This window comes from Crassostrea angulata, chromosome 3 (assembly GCF_025612915.1).
Source record: "Crassostrea angulata isolate pt1a10 chromosome 3, ASM2561291v2, whole genome shotgun sequence".
Classification (NCBI taxonomy): domain Eukaryota; kingdom Metazoa; phylum Mollusca; class Bivalvia; order Ostreida; family Ostreidae; genus Magallana; species Magallana angulata.
This window is the reverse complement of record NC_069113.1, coordinates 47,472,986-47,484,908: the sequence shown is the minus strand read 5'-3', so window position 1 is coordinate 47,484,908 and position 11,923 is coordinate 47,472,986. Positions and strand designations below refer to the sequence as shown.

Below are 11,923 nucleotides of genomic sequence, written 5' to 3'. Positions count from 1 at the left end.
TGTTTGTTCAAAAAATGTATCCCTCTCTGAATTCACTCATTTATTGTGAATGAATGTGATTTTTCATATTAATCAAATAGAAAATGATTTGCTTTTTGATTATGAACGAATTAGTTTTTAGTTTTAAAAACTATTTTAGCGAGAAAACATGGTTCAATAGGCGCAACTTAGAGCCAACCTGGTTCTGGTTTTGTTTCTTGAATTGAGAAAATCTAGCTGATTCATTGTACAGCTGATGCAGAAGTCTGCAAGATCAACAAAAAATATATAATCTGCGCAATGAATTACATGTAGTACTTCATTTATTAACAAAGTATTTTTAAGACAGTTGTTCAGTAGTAAAACTTCACGAATAACAAAACAATGCACACCAAAGGAAATATAATAACTCTATATAACATATAATAAATACAATGTGTACCCGTGGTTCGGTTCGGTTTTGATTCTTGTTTTCGATGAGGAGAATTACGTGTCCATTTCACGTCCGAGTTTTCTCATCGACTTAACCTCCAATCTAATTAAAGAGGATGCTCAAGCTGCGGAAGACATATTATATTTGCAATGTCAACACAAACTTCCGTCAACTTTCAGGAATTTCCCTTTTTCTTTCGCTAACCAAGCCAATTGGTTTTCAGAGATTCAACAGTAAAAACTCCGTATGAATATGATCAAAGTTCACACATTTTTCTCTCTTCTTTGAGAGTCTAAGATTGTCGACCCGTTCTAAGAATTCCCGAACTCGGCGGTTCAGAGGTTCAGATAAGGTCGCATCCTGAAAATATTGTTGAAAACCACATCAGAATCTTTCAAATCTTTCAATCGCCTCGAAAATACCTATCTTATACATCATAACATTACATGAAACACTGTTTGAAGTATGAACGTTTCGATAACCCTGCATCTGAATTTCGTTCGGAACGCCTTTGTTGTGTCTCTTGTTTTCTACAGTGTTCTCTAATTTACCGATGACAGAGTTTCGGTTTCATCAGAAGTACATGAAGGTACATGGAGGGTTTTTGGCGGGAATTCTCAGTGAATATAGTCCCAGAATCTCTCAGTTGCAGAAGTGTTTCTCCTCCTTGCGCGTGCAAGTTTTACAGTCTACTCGGCAACACCACACAAATTTACAGTCACAGTCTTCTCGAATGTCCTCGACAGTGGTATAGTAACCACGCCCGCAACACATCAAGTTACACCCATCTAGTCCATAACCGTCTTTCACGCACTGCCTTCCCTTTGTTCCGAGTGACCCGGCTTCGGGATTATTTTCGCAGAAATCCGGAGATTCTTCTAAATATACAAGATCTTTTTTCGTTGGCTTTTTCATATTTTTGCTGATTCTTTTTAACTTGTTTTTTGGTATGATATATTGAACAAGGCTTGCGCCATCAAATTTGTCTTTTAAATATGCTCCAATTGACCGAAAATCTTTCATCTTTTGCCAGCAGATTTTGATTGAACAAGATCCAGAGACTCCGTGACATTTACATACAAGGTCCATCTTCATCTTGACAGCCTTAAAAAGAAAAGAGAAAAATATAGAATAAAATTTTTTGCAGTTCCCGTTGGATAAAATTAGTTATCTACAGTGGGTTTTTTCTAATTTGTCGGATTTTAAGTCATATCTTCTGTGTTTTTATTTAAGTCACTGAAATATATTTTGTTTTCTAAAAACCTATGACGCTTATTTATTTTGTAACTCCAGATTTGAAACCACAGTTGAACCACACTATATCTAATCTTGATAATACGAATATGTTAAAGCGAAAAGGAAAAACCAATTTCTCTACCTTACTGTATTTTTATTTTATATCTCCAGTTCTTATATACATGTATAATACAAGTTTGTAATTAAAATATCTTACAATATTACATTTTTCATACTACATTTTGTAACTGATGTAAGTTGTTCTACAATTATCATATATTTGTATCGGTACAAAATACAAAACAAAAGACAAGCAATGAATATTATATGCCAGGAGAATGATACACCGGGGTTTTTATATATAAAAAAGATTTTCGGGGTTGAAACAATAAGACATCTTTTATCTTTTCTTTGCATATCATGTATCCTTTACCTTCCGCCCGGCTTCGTTGTTCCATAAATTCATCAGTGACGTTGCTGTTTTTGTTGTCGACTCTTTTGTGTCCACAAATTTGCGGGAAAATTTGGCGCCATATTTCGTGTTTTCGGAACACCCGCCCCACTCGAACTGCCCCTGTGTATCCTTCCGCCTGACTTTCATGTCACAGCCACAGTTGTCCAGCTCACCTTTGGCGCATGACCTCGTGATGCTGTACATGATACCAGCAGACGATATAGCATAAATGTAAGCTTTTTCACGAATTTCTGAAAGAAAGAAAAATTCTATACAGTCAGCTGTAAAGATGTTGTTTCGATTACACATCGAGCTTATAATTTCTACAAGAAAATTTTTTATATCAAGCTTGTTATTAAATTGGAGTTTCGGTCACAAATGGATGACATGTTTTTGTTGTAATATGACACGTAACAATGTAGTATCGATAATCAATGATTCCAACCACCTCTCTGTTTTCCTTAATCAAATTATCTGTCGATCAAAGCGATCATCTAATACGTCTAGTCGAGTTCAGGGAAAGAGCGCGATAATAATTGTATATAATACTGGTAATTTATCAGTGGTGTCCCCGATTGACCACAACACGAACTTCTGATTAACTTCCGCTCACGTTCATTTTAAGAAATTTTTTACTATATTAATGACAGTTTTATGCCTTTTAAAATACAACCGAAGACTAAATAAATCAAATTATTTTTCACCATTAGAAATAAATCATTTCTTTGTCTATAAAAATTATCATTTAAACAGAGGTCTAAATTAAATGGTCACTGGTCACTATAATTTTAATTTTAAATGCTCATGCAAAGTATGCTGTAATGAATCGTCTCTCAGCTTATGTAATAAGTAACACATGTATCAAAATATGTATATGTAGTACTTTTGGATAAAATGAAACCTACTCTTTTTCAAAATGCCACCAAATACGTCTGTTGAGTTATAAGTCGAACAGTTCCATCGACGATTGGCAAACTGATGTTTACATTCCTGGATTCCTAAAGACGCGCCATCACTGATCACTTTGGGTAGGCGGCGTTCTTTTCCACACAACTTCCGCTGATCTTCCGACAGAAAATTCATGTTAGCACAATTTGTTTCCTTGTTTTCTGACGTCACAATCTCCCTCATAGTCGGTCGAACGGACCCGATGATTCCCAGGTACCTATAATGAATTAATTTATTACGTGAATCTCATTTTCAAGTTTTATATTCTAAAAAAAATAAGTGCATTTACCGTTTTCATTTCCAGAAAAATATTTTTTTTAAAAAGTCAGGTCAACAGAAACTTACAAAGTATCCCATTTCGTAAAATGATAAGGTATGTGTTTCATTCTCAAAAAAGTATTCTGAAAATTATTTATATATTTTATTTTATTTGAAAAACAAAAATACTGTTACGTTTGAGAAGCAGAATTTATCGATAATTTTATGTGGGTGTGTAATTTAAAATGAAAAATTTGGAAGAAAAACGCATCATTCATGTTCAAGAAATCTTAAAGAAACTTGATACCATAATACACATATTGCTGTCAATGTGAGGGCACATTACATACAGATAAACCAATCGGTTGATTGTACGCTTAAAATCTTTTTAACTGTTACAAGGTATGCGCAAACCAACGCCTTCTTAAATGACAGAAGTGGGGTGTTATTGAAAGGTAATATAAAAAGGGACAAAGTTTTTTGGAGAAAAGACGGTGATGGCCCAAAGAGACATGAACTTTCCAGTTCGCATGAAACGAAATATTCAGGGAATCAAAGGAAGAGAAAAGAGAAGAATCCTTATATTTTAAATGTCTCAAAGAATAACTAGCTGGAGAGAATAATTGACTGATTAAGTGCTTGGGGCTGAAGTGGCAGGAATTGGCTTCTAAACAAACATCTGTGTGTGGCCTCATCACATCCAATAATTCACTTATAAGTGTTCATATAGAGCTTCATAAAACACAGAGACCAGAAATTATTCCCGCTGGTACACAGGACATCCTGCGTCTGAAGGATAGAGAAAATTGTGTTCCCCCGATTTCAAGAGTCGACATGACTGGAAAACACCCCTATACTTACATAATCCCCCGATATTAAAACATGCAGAAAGAACATAATTCAAATTTAGAATGTTCACCGATCTTTGACGTAAATCCTTTATCTATAGGGAAAATCATTCATCGCTAGTAGTGTTGGTACTGATATCATGTAGAGCCATAAAGACTCGGTAGGTTAATCTCATTCCGGGATTTCTAATCGAACAAACTCATAAATTCGCTCGACGATGGAAACCGTTCCATTGGGGGCAAATAACATCCAGAAGAAAGTTCTCCCTATACGCCAGCGTCACCGCTGTCCTGACCATCGATTCATAAAACCTTAGCAGCATGGAGAACGGTAAATCAATTCATTTCAGCAGAAAATTATGATATGATCTCATAAATTAGGCTTAAAAGAGCCGGAATCATTATAGCCGTAAAAACCCTATTGAGGTGCTCGTAAAAGAGGCTCATAAAATATGTTCTAATTGAAACTCCTCCAATTCGGCTCCCCACGTGTATAGGCAATGTTCATCTGTGTATATAGACCTCCCTTCACAAGAAGTTGTGAGCGGTTTTTTTTTTATAAGCATTTGATAAAATCTTATAAATTTATGCATGAATCCAACACTTTGTGGTTCTACTTTATATCTAAGTATGAGGCGAAGAGATGATTGAATATGATAGGGCAAATTTAATCAGACAATAAACTCTTTGAGGCGTCGAGTCCTTTGATCATATATACCCGCTTTTTGATATTTTTTCCCCTTTAATCCTTGAAAATAGAAGTTTTCTGTGAAAAAAGCTGCTCGAACAAGAATTTAGAATAAGTGAAATAAAAATTCGTTATGAAAAGTACATGCAAAGCCATGATGGGGTTAGAAAAAAGTTTGATGATGATGGATCAATTCTTTTCCCCTTCAATTAGCACAAATAACCCTAATAGTCAGAATCAAGTAAAACTGATATTAGTGATAACACAATCATAAAAACCCAACAGATGCGATCGGAATTTTGTAATTCTACCAAAGCGGTTCTTTTATTACTACACCAAATGGCTGGAAATATCTATACGACAGTACTGTTGCAACTCCATTTAAAATTTGCTAAGAGATGGAGAAAATGCTGTAAAGTATCAAGCTTAATTTGATCATTGATATATTTCTAAGGTTGTTATTTAAACAGAATTAAATCGAGCGATCCAGTTCCTATTTTCTTTTTCTTAAATAAAGATTCCTCTTTGCACATTCAAACGTCTATGCAAATAAACGGACTGCATAATTTTATTTCTGTAACATCAAAGCTGAATTTTCAATATGAGTACTGTGCTACCTGGACCCAATTATTTCACTCATTCCACGACCCTGTCTGGTCAGGTAAACACAGACAGCTCTCTCCTTTTTATGATGGATAACTTGCGAGTGCGTTTTGACGATTTAAAATCCGGGCCTTAAATATTTGTAATATGATACTGTGTCAAAATCTATTTTAATGAGATTTAAAAATTTCTCCGATTGATTTTTATATTGCAAAAACAAATCTTTATGCAATGACATCATCTCGTATTGTCTCGTTAACGAGATCACGCACTTCTCGTTGAAGTCGATGACACCTATCTGTGTGTTGACAAATATTTACACATCGAACCCGATACTAAAATTCTCTGTTATGTCACTGTTTAATGACTAAAAATTTCCTTTTATTATAAAGAGATCGAGTGTTCAGTAAATATGACAAAACGCTTTTCTCGGTATATCAATTGCCACCCATAAGTTGAAGACGTTATTGAAGAAGCGGTCATATTTTATGGTTAAAGAATTTTGGCACGTACTACGTAAAAACTACACTTCATTTGTTTCCAAATACTATAACAGCTAACCAAATCGCATAAGATAAATTATCAGAATTTAAATGCAACTTTTAAGGATCTAATTATTACCCTACCACACGTCCATGTACAAAAGATCTCCGGTGCACTATTTTCATCAAAATATTTCTTGTCGAAAATCAAAATTAATTTACATTTATTTAAAATATTCAAATGAATCATCTGTGTTATGACGTATGTTTTATGGTCTATACACAGGAATTAATAATTTCTGACACTCTAAACGAAACGTCGGATAAATTCTTTGAAGGCAGAATTCGGAAGTGATCTGTTTTCTAGAGGGTTTTTTATATGAAATCGGGGAACAATCCGGTAAAAAAAGCACATTGCAATGTGCATGTGAACAAGTTTGTCTGGGATGGTTGTATCACCAGACATAAAAAAAACTCGAATGTAATTCATAATGTTTTAAATCTAAATCTACTCCATGTTGTACACAAAAAAAAAGAATCTCAGATCTTTGGTTTTTAAGTGCTATGTCCAACAAAAAACAAAGAGCTCGTGCGGAAAAAGAAAGTGAGCGAATTACTTCGCCAATCTGCCTCTGCGCAGGCTTCAAAGGGAGCTTATCGGGGTTTATCGGGACTGTTCCTCAATGTTATCAGTGCCGATTGAATTCGGTGATCTCGGCTATCAACCGTTTTTCTATAACCCTCCCCGGATCCTTGCCTTGTAATGGCCTTCATTCTTCTATGACATTAATTTGATATATGGTTTGACCACCGAGGTTGTAGTTTTGACCACTGTCAGAAACTTCTAAAATTATTTCATATTTGTGGCGATGATTTATGCGGAGTTGTGAATGGAATCATTGTGTTTCAAGAAAATTAAATTAATGGTTAAATAATGTTGTCTCAAAATCGAAAATTTTACTGCCGGTAATTTTCACCAATATTTCAACTGACTATCATAAAGGCCATTTGGGTAGACTTTTGCTATCAAACTGCTATTCATTTTCTAAATGATGTTATACATGTAGACGATGTTGCCTCTTCAAGAAAATGTGTTTCTGGCTAAATCCTCAAAAGTATTGTCACCATACTAGCTCATGACTATTGACAAACAAAGAAACCGATAGTAGTAAGTCAGTTTAATGTCTCAAATGTATACGCTGATGTTAATCATCCATCGATTTTGGCATCGAGACATACAGATGGACGTGCATTTTGCGTATCTGGCAAAACCCCCAAGTTGTTCCAGTTTCTCAAAAGTTAAATGAAGATTGTGGAACAATAAATGATTTGATTTAAATGCATTGCATTATCCTTGATAACCGTTTGTAGTTTGCTTCGTGTTTTGTGAATGGGGAGGTTCTATCGATAGCCGGCCATTGATGTGTACCACCCAATTGTCTGGTGGGTGCTTCCCTTGTTGTTACAACACAAGGTGTGATGTTTCCAGTTCTGGCCGATACTCCAATACAATAGAGATCCAGGTCCGAGATTAGGCCCCCGATAATTCAGCCCCCGGTAGAGTGCCTTAACTCAAGAGGTACCCGATTTCAATTTGTCTCGTGCACTAAGGACATATAACGTTTGCAGATGCTTACGATTTAATTCAGAAAAACGACCTGTCTTTGAAATTTAATCCACTGATTTTTTCCATTAAAGAAAATTTGAAGTTTGTCCGTCATATCCCGTTTTCGGGTTCATTATGTAGAAATGATGATAATCGACATGAGCATTCAGACCTGGCTCATTTAAAACATCGGTACAGATAGTTAAATGGTCCACGGGAAATTCTACACCCGGCCAGCCCATTGCACGGTAACTTAATTGGATTACTAATATCCCACGGGTTAATTCTCCACAAATGAAACATGATGGGGTAATTAAAATGAATAAAGCTAGAATTCATTCACAATTTGGATAAGTTACCACCCCACAATTAGACCCCAGATCATCGAATGTAGACCATTTGACTAATTATTATTACACCCGCCATAAAAAACAGTGTCAATTTCCTTGTTCGCATGTCAAGGCCGGCTGAAGTGCGCAATGGTAAGACAGACTTGTTACTCTCACACAAACATATCATTACCACGAAGGTTCTCTATATCTCATATATCTCATATCAATATATCTTGTATGATTGATTCAAGTTCAATTGCCCCATAATTTGTCGTTTAATTCGAAGACAGGGCAATTTTAGCCTTTGAATGGTAAAAACACACAATTTTAAATTCCACGTTTTGCATACCTTTCATTTCTATATGCTGGTATGAGACGGCGAATTTCGTGAAATAAAATACACTATAATTGTTTCAGAGAAATAAATGAACAAGAACCCAACTTTATTCTTTGTTTTATCTTAATATTCTATTTAATAATAAATCTTAAAAGTCAAGATTAATGGTATCAGGATCTGTTTTTATGTTTATATTGTTTCCGTATTTAATCCTATCATTTCTACAAATTTTTCTGAGAACATCTCTGTTTTAGGTTTAATTCAAAGGATAATTCAAATATGATTGATAGAAAATAGCAGCATGTCGGCAAGATCAAAATGAATGGAACATAAACTCCGCTGATTCTAACCTTCAAACTTCTTGATACTAGTATATTTCCTGTAGTAATTAATGTAAACAAATCTATTCTGTTTAGGAAATTTAAACTCAAAATCACGAAAACTTATATGCCAAAATTACCGGCAGTGGGCATTAACATCAAATGCCCTCTTTAAAATGGAGATAAAATATATACTCAAATATTGAATGTACAGACTGTGGATAAATCTATTTTTCTTGAGCTGTACCCGATCATCTTTTTAAATAAAATAAATGCATGTAAAAATCAGAAGTGTGTCTATATTGAATAATCTATTGATTTATTAATTATTTTTTCTGAATGTCTGAATTCGGGTGATGAAAATTCTCCAGTGAAATTCGTCTGTAATGGGAGAAAACCAATGGCATATGCAAAAGAAACGGGAAGGGGATGAGTTTTTTTTTTTTTTTTTGTTCTTCGAAATCTCTCTGTGGGGAAAGAATGAGAGAAAAAGAAAAAAAAAGAATGTTTTAAAAGAGTGTTGTAGATGCTGAAAGGCACGGCACCAGAGCTGATTTCTACACTTAAAAAGTTCAGTGCTAACCGCCCTGCAGATCACAACAACGCCATACTGCGATTAAACTTGTCTTTTGATAAAATAAATAAAACTTACAAGAGAACTCGACTGATTTGATAAATATTGCTGAACTTGTATCGGCTTTTGTGGGGGATTAATCCACTGAATTCACCAGTGTTTACGCTGTGATTAAGGGGTTTGGGGTGTCACTTTCTCTCTCTCGGTGGCGGAGAAAAGAAAATCGTGGCCATGTCTATAAACAAGAATCTAAGATTAATCCTCCCTAATCCAGCGATTTTAATCCAATCACTAGACCAGCGTGTCACATTTCAAAAAAAAAAGGGAATAAAGAAAAAAAAGAAGCCAATTTATCAATTATAAAGGCTATTTTTTAAAACGATATTTCGAATACTTTGTCAACCAAACGAAAAACAATTTGCGTATCTGTTAACGAAATAACATCATTGTTAAAGTTAAGTCTCCAGAAGAAAATCTTTGAAAAGTACTGTTAAAATGTAATATTGCAAAAGGGGTAACATATCTTGCACTTTTTAAAAAGCTTTAGTAAATAGTTTGAAACACGCGATAATCGGTTATAAAATTGTATGCCAAACCACAATTTCAAAAAGAATTTTCTGAAATTTGATGACGCTTATTGGACCCAACAAACGGTTATCCATCTGTTGAATGAATGTATTGCGGCAGATTTTACTACAAAGAAAGCGAGATAGACTGAAAACAGATTCACTTAATTGCACGCCATTATAACGTGCAATAGATTTTTAATCTGGCTAATTAGCATGTAGGAATTTTCGCTGGATGTCTGAAAAGAACAGACTAGTGTTCCATCTTTATCTGGTGTAGCTCGCAAAATTCTAAAAACAGGCGTGCTTACATCTTAAATGAGAGAGAGAGAGAGAGAGAGAGAGAGAGAGAGAGAGAGAGTTTCAAAATCGACGGCACAATGTACCTAATGCTTGACATACCGTGTTTGAATTAATTTGTGACTTGTCTATTATAATATATGTACTTTTTAATCAAGTATTCATTCTTGTATTTATTGTCAAGTAAATATGAGTGGGTTTTTGTACCTATTCCTCGAGGTCACTTCACTCTGGACCCTGGCATGAAACGCCGGTCTTTTGTAGGGATTTTGTTGTTTACTTTTAATTTCCTCCAGTTTTTATTTCTGACAACTGACCATTGAACAATAATCTTCTGTCCTGTATTTTATCGCGATCTCTTTTAATATTGGTTGGTATCCGGGGAAAATTGAGTTTCGTATAAAAGATTTGCCAATAATGAAAAGTCCTGTGGTTTTCATTCAAGTACAAATATATTTATAAATTCTTATTGTACTTAACTTCTAAAAGATATCAGTAACATATACAATGTAGACATAAAGTCCAAACAATTCTTTGCAATTGCTAAACCAAAAATTCTGTTGTATAAAAAAAAAAAAAAAAATTCAACAAAAGATTTTCACTAAAATTAATAATTTTGGATATCTAATTATCTTTAAGTATGAACTGTTAATGCTTTAAAGTGATGACGAATTTTAAAACATTAACTTGAAGATTTTAACCTGTAAATGATTAATTAAGATAACTAATTTGAATGAAACTTACCACCATGATGCCTGTGCGAGGTAAATTCCGGAAAACAGGTACAGAACAATCCAGGAGACTTCAGGGGTCTTCATTCCGATCGGAAAAATTATACAGGAACAAAAACTGAAGCAATTTCCCGTTGAAAACTTTGCAGCACTTATTAGAAATTATCACACATTTCAGCCGAATTCTTCACCGATGTCTGAAGGTGTCGATAGTTAGAATAAAGGTGGGAGAATATCGGCAGTGATAAGTCCGAGTCAAATAGATAATTTATTACACCTATATCGTCCTTTTCCGAAGAGGTCTATTTCACATTTTCCCTCCAAAATAAAATTACATACATCATAAATTAGATCTAGACGGAACAAACTGATCGCTGTAGTGTCCCTTTGATTCGGTCGCGTTGCCCCGGGATCAAAGTAACCGCACGTTAATTAGAGAGAACGTGTAAAAAGTCTATATCCTCAGGTAAATTTTAAAAAATCCATTTTTTCACATGTTTTTCTTTTTAAAAACTTCGGGTGACGGTAATTGTAGCGGAGTAGTGGAATTTGACAGACGCAATGCCGGGGTGGGAATATGAATGAAAGCAGTTCGACGTGCGTGGAATCTGATTGGTCCGGGTCCCTGGTTGATAAATAAATGATCTTAAATCGTCACAGGTCTCTGAAAATATCGGCGGAATATTTAGCAAAGCGCTGCTCAGTGTACCTCGTCACGCCCGCCCATTCAGATTGAAAATAAAAACGTCTGGCAGGTTACTCGAGACGAAAAAATTAACAAGATTATTTTTAATTTCAGAATGAAACAATAAAAAACACCTTCTTGTTAACCCAGCCGTTTGTTCAAGCAGTAGATATCTTTCGAATTACTTTGATAACAAAAGATTTCTATTCACAGCAAAACACCGAAGCGCCGTTTGTTTTTATAGCGATAAAACTCGCCGTGAAAAGTCTGGAGTTTTCTCATGAAAAAAATTTCACCGTGTGTTTTGTTACGGTGACACGGACAGTTAATCTTAATTGCTTAATTGAAATATCTACCTTTCATCCATTGTTCGGAAGATTTTAACGCTTTCGCATGTCGACTATAATAACAGATTCTCAAGCGATTCACAGCTTTTTGACACGATATTGACATGAAAAAGTATACCGCTTATAGTATTTAAAGAAAATTTTAAACATATCTTAAATAATTATTGTTTTATTGGGTGTATTCTTGCATATTATT

General features: G+C 34.6%; 1 protein-coding gene across 1 annotated transcript; it reads right to left on the bottom strand.

Moving 5' to 3' along the window:
* Positions 1–284: 284 nt before the first annotated feature.
* On the bottom strand, positions 285–11,461 carry LOC128178349 (protein Wnt-4-like). Its single transcript, XM_052845467.1, has 4 exons — positions 10,709–11,461; positions 3,008–3,267; positions 2,082–2,353; positions 285–1,516 (listed from the first exon to the last, which is right to left on the bottom strand). The coding sequence occupies exons 1-4, from the start codon at positions 10,780–10,782 to the stop codon at positions 1,055–1,057; spliced, it is 1,068 nt and encodes a 355-aa protein (XP_052701427.1). The 5' UTR covers positions 10,783–11,461; the 3' UTR covers positions 285–1,054.
* Between the last annotated feature and the right edge of the window lie 462 nt (positions 11,462–11,923).

Coding starts and splice junctions, on each gene's coding strand:
- LOC128178349 (XM_052845467.1), bottom strand. CDS start 10,782: ATGAAGACCCCTGAAGTCTCCTGGATTGTTCTGTACCTGTTTTCCGGA. Junction 2,354..3,007: donor TGGTGGCATTTTGAAAAAGA/GTAGGTTTCATT, acceptor TCTTTCTTTCAG/AAATTCGTGAAAAAGCTTAC. Junction 1,517..2,081: donor ACAACGAAGCCGGGCGGAAG/GTAAAGGATACA, acceptor TTTCTTTTTAAG/GCTGTCAAGATGAAGATGGA.